Genomic DNA, 20816 nt, shown 5'->3' on the forward strand with positions numbered 1-20816 from the left:
CATGCGCCTTGCTCCCCCCGCCCCCCCTCTGGCGGCGCATGCGCATTGCGCGCCGCGGGGCGGCCGGGGTCGGGGGGGTGTCATGGCGCATCGCGGCGGGGAACGAGATCGTGAATTGCAATGGTCGGCGAGGAGGATGGGCACCTCGCTGCTGCTGCAGCTGTCGGCTCACGAGCGGGAGCTCGACCTGGTGTGCTTGGATCACAGCTACGCCAAACCTTGGAGCGCCCACCCGGATGCCAGCGCCGCCCGACCGGCCCGAATGCTGTTCCTCACCCCAAGGAGGCAGCCCGGCACCGCACTGTGAGGATATGGGGGGATATGGGGGGATATGGGGGGATATGGGGTGGTTTGTGAGGAGATATGGGGGTCTATGGGGTCTATGGGGGGCTGTAGGGTTCTATGGGGTCGAGAATGGGCCTCTAGAGAGGGTCTGGGGGCTGTAAGGGGTCTGGGGTGGTTTGTGAGGAGGAGGTTTGGGGTCTGGGGGGCTGAGGGGGCTGTGAGGGGCTGTAGGCCTCTGTGAGGGGGTTTCTGAAGGGAAAGTGTTGGTTTGGGTCGAGAATGGACCTCTATAGAGAAGGTTTGGGGGCTGTTAGGGGTCTATGAGGGGCTGTAGGCCTCTGTGGGGTCGAGAATGGGCCTCTATAGAGGGTCTGGGGGCTGAGGGGCCGTTAGGGGTCCGGAGTGGTTTGTGAGGAGGAGGTTTGGGGTCTGGGGGGCTGAGGGCTCTATGAGGGGCTGTAGGCCTCTGGGGTGGTTTCTGAAGGGGTAGTGTCGTGTTGGGGTTGAGAATGGGCCTCTATAGAGAAGGTTTGGGGGCTGAGGGGTCTATGAGGGGCTGTAGGCCTTTGTGAGTTGGTTTCTGAGGGGAAAGTGTTGTCTTGGGGTCGAGAATGGGCCTCTATAGAGGGTCTGGGGGCTGTTGGGGGTCTGGGGTGGTTTGTGAGGAGAAGGTTTGGGGTCTGGGGGGCTGAGGGGGCTGTAGGCCTCTGTGGGGTTGTTTGTGAATGGAAGGTGTCAGGTTGGGGGGCTGAGGGGCTGTTAGAGGTCAGTGGGATGGGGCCTGGGGTGGTTTGTGAGGTGAATGTTAGGATCTGGGGGTCTGAGGGGTCTGTAGGTCTCTGTGAGGTGGGTTCTGGGGTGGTCTCTGAGTGGGGTTTGGGGGATTGTGAGGTGAAAGTTTGTGACTTGGGGGTCTGAGAGACTCTGAAGAGGGTCCTGGGATTCTTAATGAGCGGCATTTTGAGGGGGTTGGGGAGCGGGGTGGATCTGTGTTGGTATGTAGGGGTCTGTAAGGAGGCTTTGGGGCTGTTTTTGAGGTGGAAGTGAGGGGTTTTGGGTGCAGATGCCATATAGAGGTCTATGTGGAGGGTCCTGGGAGGGATCCCAATCAGAGCCAGGCTGGTGTGTGAGAGATGCGGACCAGGGACACACAGGAGCGGGTTGTGGGGTCTGTGGGTGTAAGGTGGAATGATACAAAGATGGTAACAGATATTCAAAAGGTTATTTATAAGGAAAGACTCACCAATATGGATGCCTTTGCTGGGAAATGCTGAGGCAGTCTCCAAGAGATGCTGCCTTAGTGGTGGTCAGCCCTTAAATGAGGTCTAGAGGAGGTGGAGTCAAGCTCCAACCCTTCCAGGAGCTAAATTACTCTCACCTGTGCTCCCACAGCTGACCTGACACTTGTCTCAGCTGATTAATCAGAGGTTCAGGCTGTGATTACCAGTTTTCTGGGGCTGGGGGCTGCAACATGATGGAGGGGCTGAGGTGTGGGAGTACAAAGCGATCATCCCCTCTCTCTGAAGCATGATTTTTCCTTGCAGTGAAGCAGATGTCCCCATTGATGTCGAGACGGTGACAGCCACGCCGGTGCCTCTCTATGACAACCAGAAGGCACGCAGCGTGATGAACGAGTGTGAGAGGCACGTCATGTTTGCTCGCACGGATGCAGATGCCCCTCCACCCCCAGATGACTGGGAGGAACATGTGAACAGGTAACGAATGGCAATGGCTCGGGACACTGTTGTTAGATGGCACACAGATCCCCATCTCAGCCATAATACAATGCTGTCAAGTTAAAAATAAGAGGATGTGAGTCAGATCTACCATTGTAAACCCTCCCTGTAAGCATGGTTAGTCGATCTGAACTCTTGACATGAGGAGGAATGGTGGTTTGGAGGAGTAGGGAGGTAACCTGTGCTAAAGAGAGTGATTGTTTTGGTCTTATTTTTGGGTTCTGTTGCTTCTGCTTGGGGCTGTTTACCTGCTTTGGGAGCATGTGGCAGCTGGAAGGACTGGGATGGGTTTGTGAGCAGCGTTACCCCTTTGGTTTTCTCTCCAGGACGGGCTGGACGATGGCCCAGAACAAACTATTTAACAAGATTCACAAAGCACTGCAGTCTGACAGGCTGGCTCGCTTGGCCAACGAAGGGGTAAGAGCTCTTATTCCCTGCTGCTCTTCTACCTTCCAGCAGAGTTGTTGTGTGTTTTTATTCAGTCCTCCCTAGCAAAGCAAGGAAAGTCCTGGCCTTTGGGTTGTAAGGCCTTAAGAAACAGGGAACTCTGGGCTTGTCTGAGGTGTGATTTTGTCCCTATTGAGGGGATGTTGACCCTTGCTTGCTGCCAGAGTACTTGGAGCTGATACATTCCTGTGGTTTGGGGTGAACAGGGCATGTTTGACTTTTCCCATAATGGTTTTTATTCTCCTTTAATGTCCTGGATCCTAGGCTTGCAATGAACCAGTCCTGAGGAGGATAGCAGTGGACAAATGTGCTCGGAGAGTCCACCAAGCACTGGCTAGTGTGAACTGGGACACCAAACTGATCCAGTGGCTTCACACGACCTTAGTGGAAACCCTCAGTTTGCCAGTGCTGGCTGCTTACCTGGATGCTCTGCAAACACTTAAAGGAAAGGTGATGAGAGCAGTGAAAGAGTTCTTACTGTTTCTTATAATGTTCTCCCTTTATTAAAGCTCATTAAAAGGAAACCAGTGGAAGCTTTATCCTTTTTCTTTGAAGCTCTGATGATGTTTAAAAGGCCCTTAAATCCTATGTGCATTTTCTCAGTCCTTTCCTCCTCTGATTCCAGATCCCCACTCTGATCGATAGGATGCTGCTCTCCTCCACCACCAAGACGGGGGCAGCAGGTGCTGAGGCTCTGTCTCTGCTGCTGAAGAGACCTTGGGACCCTGCAGTGGGGGTCTTGTCCCATAATAAACCAGTGAGTGTCTCACAGGGACTGAGAAGCCATTCTCATTCCCAGAACAGCAAGTGGTGGAGATTTGGGTTGGGAGGTCACTTTTGCTTACGCATCACTTGTTGAATTTTGCAGAGCAAATTACCTGGTTCCCCCCTCATCCTGATTGCTTCCTCTGGACCCTCCAACTCCATGTTCCCCACTTCTCGACGGCACCGATTCTGGCAGTCGCAGCTTTCCTGCTTGGGAAAGGTTGGTGTGGATGGTTTGGAAGGCAGGGGGGTTGGAAGATTCCCATTAACAGCTGTGGCAGAGTGCAGCTGTTGAGCATGTTTTTATAATCCTTTGGTGCCCCAGAGTATTTGATTGTGCTGAGTATAGGCTGACATCTGCTGCCTGCTGCATTTGGGGCACACAGTGGGGTGGAGTTGCCCAAGGCTGATGTAAGACTGGAGTCCAGTAGAAAGAGTCTGGACGGAGGAGTGAGGTTATGGTGCCTTCCTCATTTATTCCTCTTTAATTTCACCCCACAGGTGATCCCCATCGCCACCCACCTGCTGAACAACGGCAGCGGGGTGGGAGTGTTGCAGTGCCTGGAACACATGATTGGGGCAGTGAGAAGCAAAGTGGCGGAGGTGAGATCTGCTGTGCTCTGCTGTGCTGCCCAAAGGCATCGCCTCATTGCTTGCCCCTCTCCACTGATGGCCTTTTTCCTCCTGTAGATTCACAACCACTTCTCTCACAAGCCCATCATCCTCATCGGGTGGAACACTGGTGCCTTGGTGGCCTGTCATGTAAGTACGTGTTACAGGGAGGCCCTTTGACAGCTTTTCTTCAGATTTAGATTAAAAATGACCATAGCTTTTAAGACTGCTGGATGATTCTCTTCCCTTTTCTCTTGCTGAGGCTCATCCCTTTTAATCCTGAGGGCTTGATTTCCCCTGTGTTTCTTCCCCAAACCCATTTGTTCAACAAATGAAGGCCTAAATAGACACGGTGTTTCTGAACCCAGTGAAGCATCCTTCACAGCACTGATGTGTTGGACTGTTGGGATGCTGACTCTTGCTTTTTTCTACCCAGGTTTCAGTGATGGAATACGTCACTGCAGTTGTGTGCCTTGGATTCCCTCTTCTAACAGTTGATGGCCCCAGAGGGGTAAGGACCAATGGGGCAGGGGGCATTTTATTAACTGTATTTTATTTAACTTCCAGCTGTTTCATATAGTCTAGCTTGGCAGTCTAGAAACAACTGGGGGTTTTTGTTTGGAGGTGGTTTCACATCTATTGTGGGTTTCCTCGCATGATGTGATTTTGCTGCTGCTTTTAGGGGGTCTTACGTGTGTTGCTTGTTCTGGTGTGTCCAGGGAACATCCCAGCACAGCTCATCTGAACCACAGTTTCCCGTTCTCTTGCAGGATGTTGACGACCCCCTCCTGGAGATGAAGACCCCCGTCCTCTTTGTCATTGGTCAGAACTCCCTGCAGTGCAACATCGAAGCAATGGAAGATTTCCGGGAGAAGATCCGAGCTGATAACAGCATGGTGGTGGTGGGAGGAGCAGATGACAATCTCAGGTGTGCTGTGCTCACGGATGGATCCTTCCTTCCCATAAGGGCTGCTGGGCAGGATCTGAAATGCACATCAAAACATCTGGTCCTAATGCAATCTCAGTCTTGTTCAAAAGCTGATGTGTTGGGTAGCAGGTTGTTTGGTTTGTTTTTCTGTTATAAGTTTGCCTTGTTTCTGCCTGTTGTAGGTAGGAAATCCAGGGTACAGCATTGTATGATAACAGAGCAGGAATCTGCTTGTATTTTTTTCCACCTTGGCTCTGGAATATGCAGCTTATGGAGGCTGTGTCCAGTGTTGGAGTGAGGGAGACTGCCAGAGCCTTGCAGGAAGCACATAAGGTTTCAGCTTTGGATCTTGTTCTCCAGTCACACTTGTGTGTGTCTGGAATAACAGCACCAAAAACTGGAGCAGGTTGTGTGTATGAGAATGGGGGTGGTGGACGAGGTTGTAGAGCATTGTGTAAGTCAGAAAGAAGTGTCAAACTGTGACACAGTTGAAGCTCTGAAGGAAAGGAAATGCTGTATTTATTCAGCCAAAAGCTTTGGTTGTGAGCTCAGCTGTGCTGGGCTCTTGTTAGCAAGAGGCAGACCTCGTTTTTCCAGCAGGCGGTGCTCTTGAGTTGAGCACTGGTGGAACCAACTCAGACCTTTGTAGGATCTGTGCAGGGGAGTAGTAAACCTGCTGCCATGTGAATTGTACTCTCAAGTGAAGGATGGTGTAGCGGGCACGAAAGGGGAGAAACAAATGTTTGCTGACTTCCATCTGTTTATTTATTCCACAGGATAAGTAAAGCCAAAAAGAAATCAGAAGGCCTGACCCAGAGCATGGTGGACAGGTGCATCCAGGTAAAGGCAGAGCTCTCTTCCTTTTATACTTTGTACCTGTTGAAAGAACGTGCTGAAACAGCTCAGTGACCACAAGTGATAACCTTGCTGCCAGTACTGGTTGACCTGAGTGATCTCTCCAGAGGTGCTTTGAAGTGGTTGTTCCCTTGGCAGAGGAGAGAAGTAAGCTTCGTGCTTGGGTACTTAAAACAACACTTAGTTTTCTGCCTGGGGAAGCAAGCAATTCTTTGGGAGAAACCATCACATTTCTCTTTCATTTGACAGAACTCGGTGCAGTATCAGCTTAATGTGAACACTGAGGTCCATCTGCAATATTTTAGGGCTCTCTTAAAACCCCTATCAGTTTGCTTCTTTGGGAATCCCGAGCTCTTTTTTATTTAAGCTGTGAAGACTACTTATTTTTAGAGAGTTTTGTGCCACACAACCCGACTGTTTGTTTCATCTTGCTTCAGATGGAATGGCTGACTTCCTGACTGGCATCCTCACTCGAGCAGAGAGCCACTTGGGCTCCTGTCCCCGTGACCTGGATGCTGAAAAGAAGCTGTGGGACTCAGCCAGGAGGGATCTGTCATTTCATTTGCTGGGAGGAACCAGCAGGCCTACCTTGCCAGTGTCCAGAGTGCCTGCATCGCCCTCAGGCTCTGAGGTGGGGTGTCCTGCAGGGCATGGGGAGCTGAGGAGGGCTGAGGTTGTGTGAGGAGATGGTTTTGTGCAGCTGGAATGGGCAGTGAGAGGTGCTAAGCTTTGGGAGAAAGGCAAGAGGATGTGAAAGGATGAATGGCTGACGATTGGGTGAACAAACATTGAGAGTTCTGTCTTTTTCAGCCGAGGGACACACGTTCTGTGCATACTTAAGGTTAGGACTGCCTCTGCTCAGGGAAACGTGGAATAAGAGGTGTTCCTTGTCTTATCCAGGACCTATCCAGCGTCTCCAGCAGCCCCACTTCAAGCCCCAAGACTAAAATGGCTGCTGTGTCCTCCATCCAGAAGCCCACCCCTATCAGTACCGCTCAGCTGCTCAAGAGGCAGGTGCAGAGGACAGACACGATCCTGACACACAAGCAGGCCCAAGGTAACAGCTGGTGGCTTTCTTACCTTCTTCCCATCCGGATTTTTTGCTTTTCTCCCTGACTTCTTTAGGTTTTATCTTCTGAGTGCTGTTCTGAATCCTTCCTGTGGCAACTTGCTCTGCAGCTCAGTTCCCTGTTATTGCCGTTTGGAATGCAGCAGCTTGTGGGGAGGTGAAATTAGGTTGGACGTGGTGCTTGTGCAGCTGGCAGAGCCTTGTTACTGTTCCAAGTGGGAAGGATTTTCACTAGTTATAACTGACCAAACCACCTCATAGCCATACTCTCATCCTCTTTTATCTGTGAGCCCCTTAACTGATGTCTGATATCCCCAAGGCTGCTTGGGAGGGGGATTAAATATACTCAGGTGATGACTAAGGATGTTGAATTCTAACTGAAACAGTGGGACTTTGGTAACTGGAGTCATCTTGTATCAAACACAGAGGAAAACCTGCTCCGAGCTGTGGGTTTTTTGTCCTGTTGGATGCTGATTAAAACCCTTATTGACCAGCTTCAGTCTGACTGTAAAAGCTGTGAATGTAGGTAATGGTTTTGTTGAAAGCGTGATCACTTGTGGCAAAAATCAGCAGTAGGTGGGGAATAGTTCTTCATCTTCCTTTCTGTGCTTGTTTGTTTGCTTGAGATGGCTCTAAACAGGCTGCTTGTTGTCTGCTGCTGTGTGACCCTGCACGCTCTCAAGTCAGTATAGGCTCCAGAGGGAAAGTTAGCCTTGCATCTCTCTAGTTCCTCAGGGGATGAGCTAAAGCAATCTGCTTCATTGCTGTTGTAGTTGTGGAAGTTTCTAGGCAGCACGTGGAAGGCAGGTGGAGGGTTTGTGGAGCTGCTGCTGTGTGGCTTCTAGCGTGTGTTCCTTGGCACTAGGTGATGAGGGATGAGGTGGTGGCCATGCCCAGAGCTGTTTGCCTGCCTGCTCCCAGGTGTCTGTGGGTCACAGCGGTGTCCCTGCAGCTTGCTGCCCCTCCAGAGCCGGGCTGTGATACTGTAATTCTCTCTGATTCATTTCAGCTCAGTTTGCTGCTTTTCTGAAACAAAACATGCTGGTGAGGAAAGCTCTTCCTCCTGGCACCTCTTCATGTCTCTTTGGTGAGTATCTCCTCACTTCCCACTGTCTCTCTCTGCCTCTCTCTCTTTCTGCTACTTCCTTTTGACATCTTCCTCTTCCCTCGCACTGGTTTGGGTCACAACCCGACGTTTCCCTTTGTCCTCCTGCTTTTTGCTTCCTCGTTGCTGCGTTTGAAGCTTAAGCAAACGGCTTGTGTGCCAACTGAGAGCATTAACACCTCTTGAGCTCTTCCCTATTCCTGCTGCACAGATAAATACTGGCGTAAACTGGCAGCAGTCCTGCTCTGCTGGACAGGGGGTGATTTGTATCATGAGTTTAACACCTTCCTTGTGCTGGGGTCAGGCTGCATGTTGTGGAGTGTCCTTACTGCTGTTGAGCATGGAAGTGAAGAGCTGCCAAGTGGCTCAGCTGTGGTCTCAGAACAAACTGTGGTCCAAACTGCACATACAACCCCAGAAGCAATACCGGGGCCCAGTATTGGACCAAGCTGGTTGTCTTACAGGTTACTTTCACTCTTGAGCCTTGTTTGAAAGCAACACTGTGGTCACTTTGAACTGTGTGCTTACCCAGCATCTGCTGGGAAGGGAAACTGATGAGCTGTGCATGTGCCTTTTCACTGTCCTGCTTGGCTGGTGACACCGTGGGCTTTGGTGCACACCTGGAGAGGTCTCCAAAGGGTGATTTGAACCAAGCATGTGTGTAGTTGAGTGAGAGACAACGTGTCTTTTGGCATCCAGGCTTTTGACTTAGTTGTAGAGACTTGCAAACAGGGAGTTAGCTGGCTTGCATCTATCCGGATGGAGAGTGCTCTCTGGAGTTTTCCCCCTGCTGCTGCAAAATACACCATACCAATGGTGGGGTATGCAGTGAATGGTTGGGACGTGGCATTTTGTGCCTGCATCTTTGCCTTGTGCTGCCCTGCAGTGCTTGTCATGCACTTTCTGGTTAATCCTTTCCCCAGCAAGCTTATACTGTAGGCAGAATGAAGTGGATGTGATGGGTCAAGGATATAACAGCAAAACGAGCAGTTGGTGTGGAAGAGAAATCTCAGCTTGCTGCTTTTCTCCCCAGTACCAAGCAGTGCAGGGCTTGGCTTTGCTGCAGCACCTCCTGTGCTCCTGCTTCGTGGCCACCTCTGCGCTTCTGTCCATCTCTCGGGGCTGGAAGGGATGTACTGAGTGCCAGGCACACAGGTAGCTTGGCTGGTGTGTTGGAGGAGCAGAGAGACTGAGTGCTGATCCCAGAACACCTGCATTCTCCTCATCGGGACATCAGGGATGATGCCAGGATTGGGTGTACCCAACTTGGACATGAAAAGTGTTTCTGCAAAGATGTTATTGCTGTAGGCATCCTTTTTTTCTCTTATAGATGGCAGAACAGACTTCCTATGCTGTCTTGCCTTAGCCTTGGAGTGGCTTAAGCTAAGTACTGGCCCTGAGACTGCAGCTCAGGGAACACAGAAGTCGGTGTAGGTGGTGAAAAGGAGAAGCGAGGGCTCCTGGTGCATGGGAGATGGGCAAGGCTGGCATGAAAGGAGCTGCAGAAGTCTGCATGGGCATGTGACCCTTCTCCACACCTTGGTGCGCACAGCTGAGCTGCACCAACCTCAAGGAATCGGCCGTTTCAAAAAGCTCCTTCTGTGTCCCCCAGTTCCAGTCTCCTCAGAGCACTCAGAAGGGGCTGAGAAAGATGATGTGCGCGTGCAGCTGAAGAGGCATCAGACCCCCAGCCCGACCCAGTGCAGCAAAACATCCAAACGAGCCAAAATCAAGGTGACCATTGTCTCTCACGGAGATGCTGCTGGCGTGGGGAACGGAGCACCCCTCAGCACCCAGGCAGAAAGTGAGTTGCCGTGGCATAGCTGCTTGTAAACCAGAGTGCTGCTGGGGCTGCGCCCACACCGGCTCCTCTGGGGCACAGGGAGGGGAGGGGAGCTGTGCTTTTGCTTTTTCCTTTTTGAGGAGGTAGCTGCAGAAAACAGAGGCTCAAAGGCACGAGTGGTGCGGTGCTGCTGGGGGTAGCTGGGGGCACATGGGGGGGCTGGCTTTGTGTAGCCTGGACTTGGTAGGTGTATCCATGATGTGCTTGTGAGCTGCAAGGAGGATTCTGTACCTTCTCTGAAGCACCAGGTGCTGCTGGAGGCAGGATGCTGGTCGTGGTGAGTGTGTGCTCCAAGTAGGTCCTGTGGGTCTCCGGTTCTGCTGCCTCCTTGTGGCCCCTGAGCCAAGCTCTCCCCTGGAATGTGCTCCTGCTTTGTGGGGAATGGTGACGTTCCTCCCTCTGGAAGATCTTTGTTCAGGTTCCACGATTCAGCTGAGCTCTGCTGACCCTGCTCAGGCTGTGCTGCAGTCTGAGATTTAGTGCATCAAACCCTTTGTACATATGTTAGCAAATCCCAGCTCTTCTCCTGGGAAAAGCCCACCATGACAAGCATTGCAGAGGTCCTTTCAGTCCAAGAAGAGGCGATGTGCTTGGTTTGCTTCCCCTCAAACCTTTGTGAAGGAGGCCAGAAGCTTCATCCGCTCTCCCTGCTGTGCTTGAAGGACATTATCTTGCTGCTGCCTCATCTCAGAGCCCCAGATGCATGAGGCAGTTACTCAGTATTAGCATTAGGTTGGTGCAGGGCAGGGCTTGAGGGGTCAGCATCTCCATTCCAGATATTAGTCTGGCTTTAAAAGCAGAGAAGCAAACCTTGCTCCTTCAGAAGCCTTTCTTGGGTAATGGCTGTTTTAAACTGCAAGGATTAACTAATAAATACGCATCCTTTCTCAGGGTTGCAGCTCATCTTCTGGCAGCTTTGAAGATCTCTGGTTTCTGGCATTATCTTTTAATTTATTTTTATTTTTAATTTTTCCCACCTTCTTTTCACAGAAAGGAAATGAATTGCAGAAGTAAACATGAACCAAACAAGATTCCCCTCTTACCGTGTGTGAGCAGGAAGGAAGCACCAGACACACTCACTTGTATCCCAAAAGGCTGCAATAAACCGACCTTGTGACACAATAAACAAATACCGTGACTCCTGGCATCCCTGTGTATTTTGTGTCTGTAAAGAATGCCTACAGAATGGAGCAGGCAGACCTTAGCTCAGCAATCCAGGTGGCAGAGCTGTGCTGTGAGGCCTGCAAGGAGGGGCTGAGTGGTGCTGGCACTTAGGAGACAGGTTTGCAGTTGTTGGTGAGGGCTTTGAAGCCGATTCCTTTGGTCCTGTCTGCTGTAACACTTGGATAATGACAGCATTCTTGTTTTCATTTGCAACTCTTGCTCTATTTGATGCTCTTGATGTTGTTGTGTGGTGGCTCCAGAGGGAATGGATGGCTGCAGGTTTCTTTAAGAAGCTTTGTGAGCAGGATGAACCCATGGCCTGCAGTGCTGGGCTGTCTGTGGGAGCAGAGGAATCCCTCAAGGCTTATAGAGGACAGAAAGTTGAGGTGTCTTCTTTTTCTCTTGCAGTTGTCTCAGGAAAGCCATTCCCCATGGCAGTCAGCCAGTCTGTGTCGGGTGGGAAGGAGCCCTTCGGACTGCTCGCCACCTCCAAGTGAGTGCACCTTTCACTGTTATCTGCAGGCTGCTCTGATGGGCTGCTGTTGCAGGGCACCACAATGCAGCGATTTCTGCCTGTGGGGCTGCCTCTCATCTTCCTGATGTACGGGGGACTCTTAAGCTCCTGGAAACTATCTGTGGGCTGATGGTCCAATCTACAAGTGATGGAAATGGGCAGAAGGTATTTCGCCTGCTGGGCCCTATTTCTGTATAGTTATCCAAACTCAAGCTTACTTTAGAACTGCTTCTCTTTGTCTTTTGAATCACTGTGTTGTTGTCTTGGCCAAAAGCGTAGTGCTGTCTTAATTCTTTCCCTTCACTCACTGATGGTAAATCATTTCTTTTGTGGTGTTGGTTTTTTTCCCCCCCCCAAAGATAAAGAATTCTCAGTATTGGCTTTGAAAGTAACTGACCACAGGGATTTCCTTTGGGCAATGAATCTGGTGTTGACAGTTTCTCACATCACTGTTTTCCCTTTTAATTCAAACCGTGCTTTGGAGAACTGGACCCTGACTGATCTGGGAGGGGAGAGGAAGAAGAGCTGTTCTCAAATAGAAAGTAGGTTTTAAATGGGAAACGTTTCACTTGGAGGTAAATGGCTTCTGTGTAGGGTGGCAGCACTTAGGCAGGCACACACACATAACAGGATCACTTCGCATTTGGAAATACAGTGTTCTCACTCCTTGCTCTAGCTGCTGTGGTGGACGCAGGGGAGCTTCTCATGTTTTGGGCTTTTTATCTCATCACCTCCCTACTCTGTGTGTTCTAACAGTGTGCTGACAAAGCTATCTTGCCTCGCCACGTGTAGTTTTATCACCAAGAAACATCTTTTTCTTCTGCTTCTTTTGCAGGCTGGGCTCAGCAGCAGAAAGCTCGGTGAGTCCTGCTCCGTCTGCCGCCATCCCCAGCAGCACGACGCCCAGTGCTTTCCATGCCCTGCAGAGCAGGCTGGTGGCCAGCAGCACCCACTGCATGCAGGCCCAGCCAGCCAGTGCCCTCCAAGGTACCTGCCTCTCTCCATCCCTTTATTGTGATTGGAAAAGGTAAACCTTGATGCCTCGAGATAGCCAAAGTTCCCTCCTCTCAGATAGGAGCAGTATCTTGCCTCCTGTGTTTCACATGTTTAGCTCCCAGCAAGGTTGTGCTGTGTGTTGTTGTGTGCCCAGGATGATCCCCACCAACTTTGAGTCCAGCTGCTTGGGACCCTCCTCTTTAAAGAACAATTTACTGTCCTCTAGACCTGGGATTTGATGGTGCTTAATTCTCCAAACCTGATTTCTATGTTTTCTTTTTTCCATTGCAAGGAGCAGCTTCTGCCAGCAGCCTGCTGCAAGGGCTGAGCTTCAGCCTGCAAGACATCGGGACTAAGTCATCTGCCCTTCCTGCCAGCGTGGCTGCAGCTGGGACACCAGTGCAAGTATGCAGCCTGCAAACATTACTCTCTGAAGGGAAGCTGTATGGAGGGTAAAGTGGTAGAAGCTGGAGGGAGCCTAAATAAGCCACGTTTGTCCCAGGAACAAATGAGCGGTGCTGGGCGTGAGCTGCAGCGAAATAATGTCTGAGGTTTGGCTGAGTGCTGGGGGTAAGGGTTCCTGTCAGTGCTGTGGGTTCTAGGAAATGGGGCTATGGGAAATTTTACTCAAAACCAGGCTTTGCAGCTACCAGAAAATACTGAGAAGAGCTCACAGGATGGATTCTGAGGGAGATCACTAATCTTTCTAATAATTTTTCTTCTGGGAAAATTCACATCTGTGGTTCTGTTAAACAATGCTCCCCAGCTTTTCGCTTTGAGGCCCTATTCAGAGCAGGAGGCTCCTTACAAGCATAGCCATAGTTTCTTCTTGGCATGCTTTAAGTTGCAGTGAGTGTGTGCAGGTGGGAAGGGGCAGCTTCACTTTAGACCTGGATGGCGTGTAAAAACTCTCCATCTGCCCCCCTTGCTGCTGTGGGAGGGAGATGCTGTGCCACCCCAGCAGCCTCCTTCCTTCCAGATACTCAGTGCTTCTGCTTTACCTTCCAGACCTCAGCTGTGAAGACACCCACACCCATCCAGAACCTGAGTGCCATCACCACAGGCACTGGCACCATAGTCCGCACCATCCCAGTTGCCACCTCTTTGTCAGTGGGAGCTGCAGCGAGTGGGAAGCCCACGGCCATTCACCAGCTGCTGACGAATGGAGGACTGGCAAAGCTGGCCAGCAGCCTCCCTGGCTTGGCTCAGATCTCCAACCAGGCAGCAGGTGAGTCCAGCACCCCATCATCCCCCAGAACTGCTGTTAGCAAAGCTTATTTCACCTTCTTGGAGCTGTGGAAAGGCACTTTTGGTGGCAATTTATTATGAGCAGGAGGAGGCTCATGCTGCAGCCCCAGCTGGTGAGCATGGCCTCTGCAGTTCCTGTGTCTCAGGGATGTTGTTTTTGCATGTTTTCTTAGGCCTGAAGGCCCCCACGACCATCACTGTGACGCTGCGTGGGCAGCCCAGCCGTGTGACAACGCTTAGCCAGGCTGCAATGGGGACGGTGCAGCCCCAGGTGGAGGAGCAGCCGATGCAGACACAGGCACCACAGGTAATCTTTGATACCTTCTGCATAGAGAAAGCATCCAGTGCTGCTGTGAGGGCAGAGGCAGCTGCCCTGGGGAAGGTGTTCTTGCTCACTATGTTTCTCTTGGGTATGATGAGCTTATTGCTGTTGATTAGAGAACCCAGGTTAACTTCACACCTTTTAGCAGCAGGGTTGTTTCCTACAGAGATTTGGTGCTGGTACCACACCAAGGAAACCTGCTGTCTGGATTTGTAATGCTGACATTAGTAGGGAAACTCTTCCTGAAGCTTTGGGCTTTCTTGGCAGCCACAGGATTTGGTGGGAGGAGGGAAGCTGCTTCTGTTGTCTATCCCCTGGCTGTTCAGGCAGAAGAAAGGGGGTTGGCTGCACTGTCTGGCATTGTATCCCTCTTAGAAATCCTTCTTCTGACTATTAGATGCCCTGATGTAGTGCTGGGCCCTCTGGGTGTTGGGATACCCTGCTTTTTCCAACGGCAGGTCCCCAGCTTCTGCTTTGTTTTTGTTGTTGGGTGAGAGACGCTGTTCTCTCACTTCTGACTTTCCTCCTCCTGTTGTCACCAGCACAGGTAGGTGAATTGGTGCAGGAGGTACGGAGCAGTCTTTGCTTTGCAGACAAAGCTCTGTGGTTCTAGTCCTGGGTATTGGGGTGAACTGTGTTATGGGCAATATCATGGGGACAGGGAGCATGCTCCTGCTCCTTGCTGCTGTTTGGGGTTGCTCAAAGTCCTGGGATGTGTAGGAAGCTGCTGTCCTACAGGTTGAGCCTTTGGATGGAAAGTGGGTAAGTACTGACAGCAGCAGCCGTGAGTCTTTCATTTATCCTGTGCTGCTTCAGAGCTGGCCCTGCAGCCACCGTTGCCTGTAGCTTCCATGCAGAGTCCTGGTTTGCTTCTGGTTAAAGCTGAGATTTCTGAGCAGCCACATCCTTCCTCCCCTGACTTCTGCGTTTCTTTCAGTCACTGCTAACACAACACAGTCTGCAAGGGCTGGTAATAGAGCTCAGCAACACAGAGCAAGTGACACTCAGTTATCCCCTGTGCAGATCCCACCTGAGCTCAGGGTGTCCCACCATCACAGCGCTCACTCCAGATCTCTTCACCTTTAATGCTTTCAGCTTTAATGCTCTTCAGAAGCCATTTGAAGGCACCATCAAGGCTGACACACTTTCATTTCAGGGCTTTGTTACCTAAAAGGTGCAGTACAGCTGATGGAAGAGCAGCAAAGCAGCGGCGTGAGCTTTTACACAGATAAACTCTGGGGTGAATGGGTTCACATACAGGTCAGTGTTTTCAGGCAGCCACACTTGAAACTCAGCGTTTGGTTGTAGACTGTGACTTGTAGCTCCAGTGCTGAGTGTGTGTGTTCAAGGCAGTGGCTTAACGGTGTGAGAGCTGCTTGAAAAGCAAACTGAAAGCGCAGGCTCTTACAGGAAACGGAGTGAGCTGTGTGTTTTTGTGACTAATTATAGCCCTTGACATCAGCTCGTGTGTACCTTTAGCACACAGGATTACGTAATCCAGCGGGGCTTCCTGGAAAAGAGCAAGTTTACAAAAGGCTTTGGTGTGTGGGGGGGGTTGGGGATTATGGCAGAGCTTCAGCTCTTGTGTTTTCAGCAGCAGCCAAAAGCTTTTGTTGGTTGGGTTTTCTTTTGAAATTCCAGCTGACTTCAGTGTGTCTGAGCAGGAAGCGTGAAGCCCACGCATTGCATTGCATCGCATTGCATTGCATTGCATTGCTGTGTGTGCTGTGCTTTCTAACTCTGGGGGCTGGGATGGTGCTGGTGGCTGCTGAGATGCAGAGTGGGGGTGGATGGGGGGGGGTGAAACCTTTCCTCCCCCTATAGGCAGTAAATGGGGGGGTGGGAAGATGAGGAATCTTCTCTGGGCTTGAGGAAAAGGAGCATTTAGGTCGTACTGGAGTGAAAACACAAGAAGTTCCAATGTGGTTTGAATGTTGCTTTTCTGAATGAGTTCCTCTCTGCAGCGTGGTGATTTCCCGATGGCAGCTGTGTAGAAATGTAGTGATGCTGATGCTTTGTGGCAAGAGGATTTATGCTGTGACGTGAAGAGCTGCAAGCAGAGCTGATGGCTTTGACCCTTGGGCAGGAATCTCTCATGCATCTTCCTCCCCAAATCGGGGGCAGCTCTCATGACTCTGGGTGGTGTGTAGTGTTTCCGTCCCTTATTTGCTGAGCTTTCAGCAGTGCTGATGGTCGCAGCGCTTTCTTCTTGCGTGCAGGTGATGTGAGGACTGGTTTTGAGCTCCAGGCTGTCACTTCAGTATTGCTGAAGAGCAAATAGAGCAGGGCTGACCTCCCTGCAGTGGGGTCAGATATCCCATTCCACTCCTGAAGAAGGGGGTGGGTTTGTTCTGACAGCATTGTTGGTGCTGTGAATGGCACCGTCACACCTTAAAGCACCGATGCTGTGGATTTTGCTGAGTGAACATGGAAGTGAGGGCAGGAAGCAGGGAGAGAGTGCTCTGATATTGAGCTGAGGGACAGCACAGACCCCAAGGAATGGTTGCAGCCCCCCAGTGATGCTGTAACCCCACTCCCCCCCCGGCTCTGCAGTAGCTCTCGGTTACTTTAACCCTTCCAGGCTCCGGACGGTGCAGTTGGGAACTTGGCCGCCCCAGCTTCCAGCGCCGCCTCCCCTGGCAATCTGCTGCCTCAGATGGATCTCAGCAAAGCCCAGGCTGCTGCAGAGATGGCTCCCACCAACCCCTCAGCAGCACCCCTAGGTGAGGCTCACGGCCGTGGGGGGCGCGGGCAGCCAGCCTGGGGGCCATTGCTGGGAGCCATGTCTGCAGGGCAGAGCGTGGAGTCACAGTGGGGAAGAGCTGCCCCAATTCTTCATCATTTTTAAGGCTGTTGACTTTTTATGATTCTTTTTCCTTTCTCCTTTAAGTGAGGTCCCTCGTGGCTTCTACACACAAGTACACGGCGTTCTGGTTTGTCAGCTGCTGCCTTGAGCCAAAGAGTGGAGTGTAAAGTGTCAGCCCAAAGGGATTATTGGTGTCTTTAGGACCCCCACCACATGCTGACAGCGCTCTCCCTGCTGCCTGCACTTATTTCCCTTCCTTAGGGAGAGCAGAACCATCCAATTACACCTAAATAAATATTGCAGAGCCACTACCCAGCAGCTCACAGCCTCAGACTTACAAATGAAATAGAATCCTGTACAAAAGAGCCCCCTCCTGCCAACCCTGTGCTTCCGTTTCCCTCTGCCCAGCTGCTTTGCTGCTCTGTTGGGAAGATGAGCAGGTCTGTGGGACACAAACCAGATCTGGTGGAATGAAGAAGCTGTGCCAGCTTCCCAGAGGGCAAACACAGCAGCTCCGGGTGGTGTTGATGTGTGGGATCCTTCACTGTGCTGCTGGCTTTCCTTGCAGGCATCAGACCCAGCTGTAACTCTAATCAGCGCTGACCCCCCCACGACTCCCTGCTGTTTTTCCCCCAGGACTCAGCAGGGAGTCACAGAAGTGCTGGGTTTAATTCTTCTCCTGTGTTTTGTTTTCTGTGTCCTTGCTACTTGTGATAAGTGGGTAACTTCTGGAGGTTGAGGTTGGCTCTTCGTTCAGCGGGTGGACCAGTTTGTAGTGAAGCTGCTATAGAGCAGCAGCATGAACTGGGGTGTTGATGTGTTTTCTCCAAGCTCTGTTTCATGGTTGTTTCAGATGCCTGCCAGCATCTCCATCTCACTGTGCTGCTTCCTCGCCCTGTTTGGAGTGCTCAGTCTCCTGTTCCTGCTGTTCTGGCCTCTCTGTCCCCTCAGGGATGGTGGGATGTCCCAGCTCTGTTAGTTGGCTGCTCCTCAGCCTTTGCTCTGTGTTCTCTGTCTTTGAGCCTGGTGTTCTCTTTTGGAGAGGTTGGCTCTGTGCTGCTGGTGACTCTCACCCCTGATGGTAACCTGATGTTACCAGCTGGGGTGAACCATGGGCTGTTCCAGGTTAGGATCTTGAATCAGCAGCAGGTCTACAAGCCTTTCCCAGTGTATTGAGCACATCTAACCCTGGTGATTGGGTTTCAGTAAAGTCTCCTTCCCATGGGCTGTGGTTCCTGGAGGAGCAGGCTTAGATGAAGGAGCCATCACATGCAAACTCTGCTGTTGCCTTAGAGCACAAAGGGCTTCACTGATGGCTTCTTGCTGCTGTTGGGGTGGAGCGTGACGAGCATCTGAGCACCTGCAGAAGCCTTCACTGCTGGTGGGACAGAGCTGGGGATGCCTGAGCTGTGTGAGAGCCTGGAGAGTGGGATGGAGATTACGTGGCAAGGAAGAGACCAGAGTCCTGGCCCTGTGGGAAGGGACCATCCTGGGGAGAGGATTCCTGGACTGATCTGAGGGGTCTACAAAGGGAGCTGGCAGGTTTGGGGTCCCCTTGCCATGCTCTGCCCAGCCCATGACAGTGCTGGAGTTTGTTTTGCAGTCACTCTGAAGGCAAAATGGGGCAGAGGGGTTTCCAAAAGTACAGCCTGAAGCCCTTCCACTTTGCTCCCAGGGCTGCAGCCCAGGGTGGGCCCCCTGCCCCCATGACTGCTGACCATGTCCTTCCCTTCTCTGCAGTGACCACAGCCAGCCCCATGAAGACCCTGTACGTCATGTCAGATGCCAAGCTGTCTGCTCTGACCAAGTCTGTGATGGATGAGGCTACCTCAGTCCCCCTCAAACTGCCAGGCATCCAACCTTCCTCCTCCTCTGCCAGCTCTCCTGCTGGCCCCGTCACCTTTGCCTCCCCCCCGTTGGCTGGCGCTCCCAGTCCTCCCAGCAGCCTGGTGCACTCCAAAGTGGGACCCATCCTGCAGCCTGCTTCCAAAGCCGTCATCCTCACCTCAACACTGGCCACCATGAAAGCCGACGGGTCCATTGGGGACAAGGTCAGTCTGACCAGGAGCACCTCAACCCTCAGCCACACGTTGGGGGCGATGGAGACCTTGGGGAGGGTCCCCTCTGTGGTGGATGATGGAAGCACCCTCCTCCATGCCAGAGAGACCCTGACAAACAGACACTTGCTGCCAGGAGGGACTGGGGCTGCCCTCCTAACGCTGAGCAGCTCCTCTGTCATCACTACAGCAGGGCCTGCGCTGGGCCAGAAGCCATAGGGACCTGGGGGACCCTCAGCATGGCTGTGGGGTGGGAGGGGGGAGGGCAGCCCTGTGCTGATGGGGCTGATTTGGGCTCTAGCAAACTGAGGGGGTGTTTTCTGGTTTTGTTGAGCTGTTTAATAAATCTTTTATATATATATATATATATAAATATATTCACTGGCTTCATCATACCTGGCTCTCCTAAAAGCTGCTCTTTCAGCAGCTGCACTGGGGGCTTCTTAGATGCTCTGAGTGTTTGAATTGGGTTTCTTAGATGCTCTGAGTGTTTGAATTGGGTTTCTTAGATGCTCTGAGTGTTTGAATGAGCCCAGCTTTGTTGGTCTGATTTCTCTCGCCTTGAGTGCACGGACAGACAAAGCAACATTGCGCTGTGGGTCCTGGGAGCAGCAATGAGAGAAGCTGTTCCATTGGAACATCCCTTTGGTTTTCTGCTTCTGAGAAGATTTGAACTTGTTGATAAAGCTCTGAGGGTGCAGAGCAGGATTTAACCTTTATAGTTGTGTATCACAGAGCATAAAGTGTCGTCAACAACCAGCCTGAAATGGGGGAAGCAGCCCCCAAATGGAGTCCCAAGGGGATGAGATAAAGCTGACGTTGGCAGCATTAAAGGTAGTTTTCCAGGATCCGTGTGTTCCAGGGCTCAGGACCAGGTCTGTCACTGGGGTTGCTTTCACAGGCTGGAGCTGAGAGCTGTGATTTGCTGTTTGTATTTCTATTACTGCTGGGGTTAATCTCAATGCTCTGCATGTTGTTGTGGCTCTGCCGTACCCTGAGCCCTCAACACCCTCTTCCCTGGAGGGATGGGGGGCACCAAGTTGTGTTTGCTGCCCAAGACTCATTGTGGATCTCTGTGGTGCTGGGGGAGGTCCATGCTCCCCACCCTGACAGCAGCCACATTTCTGACATCTCTGCTCACTTCCTCATCCTGCTGCCTTTGAGCAGATCCTATTGTCAGCTCTTCCAACCACCGCAGCAGAGGAAATGCGATTGTTATGGGGAGCCTGGAACACAGAGAAGGGGAATAACCATTTCCCCCTTTGGCTGTTTGGGATCCATCCCTTCCCACCCTTCCTGGACCGACCATGTGCCAACCTCACTGCTGCGACCTCACTGTCTCACCCCTGCCTCGTGCATTGGGCTTCATACCATCCTATGGTGAGTAATGGCCTGGTGAGGCCAATGCTTTTAAGCTCCTGGACCAGTATCCCAAGCCCTGCTGAGCCCAGAGCCTGTCTCTGTTTTTTCCTTGTGGTTCTGGGGCAAAGAGAGCAAAATTTGGCTTTGCCAGCCACCCAATTTCAGCTTCAGAACCCAAAGGGGACAGCAGGGCTGCCCCCTTGCTACCTGGAGGTAATTCTTTCTATCCCAACTCCTTTCCCTTACATAGAAACAGCACAAGTCGTCCTTCAGAGCTGATTTGTTGCTGCTGTTTCTTCAGGCTTTTTAGGGTTGTGCAAGTGCCCCCTTAGGGATGAGCATCTCTTTGCCCCTTCCATTTAACAGCTCAGTGCAGCTCCCCAAGGTTGTGAGGAGCAGCTGACTCAAGTCCTGAGGCTTCAGCAAAGACTTTGGGTCATTTGCAGTGGTTCAGTGGGAGCTTGCAGAGGCTAAAAGCAGCTGGAATCATGCTCTGCAGGTCCTTAGGAGTTGTCCTGGGTCATCTGGGGCACTAAGAGAGCTCCTCTTCTCTCTGCAGGTCACATCCCGGGTGCTGTCTGTCCATCTGTGCTGGGTTCCAGAGCCAAGAGGTCTCATGCCATCACTGTGCTGCGCTCTCACCCTGTGTCACCCACATTTGGACACGTGGATGCTCCAGAAAACATCTATGAACCCTCGAGG

General features: G+C 51.7%; 1 protein-coding gene across 1 annotated transcript; it reads left to right on the forward strand.

Moving 5' to 3' along the window:
• Positions 1-31: 31 nt before the first annotated feature.
• KANSL3 (KAT8 regulatory NSL complex subunit 3) lies at positions 32-19117 on the forward strand. The gene is made up of 22 exons (XM_032448859.1): positions 32-303; positions 1830-2000; positions 2348-2438; positions 2733-2918; positions 3094-3225; positions 3337-3453; positions 3735-3836; positions 3924-3995; positions 4282-4356; positions 4616-4773; positions 5550-5612; positions 6064-6259; positions 6529-6685; positions 7707-7784; positions 9415-9606; positions 11218-11302; positions 12159-12310; positions 12612-12724; positions 13328-13547; positions 13741-13874; positions 16471-16612; positions 18436-19117. The coding sequence occupies exons 1-22, from the start codon at positions 83-85 to the stop codon at positions 18969-18971; spliced, it is 3393 nt and encodes a 1130-aa protein (XP_032304750.1). The 5' UTR covers positions 32-82; the 3' UTR covers positions 18972-19117.
• Positions 19118-20816: the final 1699 nt, after the last annotated feature.

The sequence above is a fragment of the Coturnix japonica genome, chromosome 22 (assembly GCF_001577835.2).
Source record: "Coturnix japonica isolate 7356 chromosome 22, Coturnix japonica 2.1, whole genome shotgun sequence".
Lineage (NCBI taxonomy): Eukaryota > Metazoa > Chordata > Aves > Galliformes > Phasianidae > Coturnix > Coturnix japonica.

Coding starts and splice junctions, on each gene's coding strand:
- KANSL3 (XM_032448859.1), top strand. CDS start 83: ATGGCGCATCGCGGCGGGGAACGAGATCGTGAATTGCAATGGTCGGCG. Junction 2,439..2,732: donor CTCGCTTGGCCAACGAAGGG/GTAAGAGCTCTT, acceptor CCTGGATCCTAG/GCTTGCAATGAACCAGTCCT. Junction 4,774..5,549: donor GGAGCAGATGACAATCTCAG/GTGTGCTGTGCT, acceptor TTTATTCCACAG/GATAAGTAAAGCCAAAAAGA.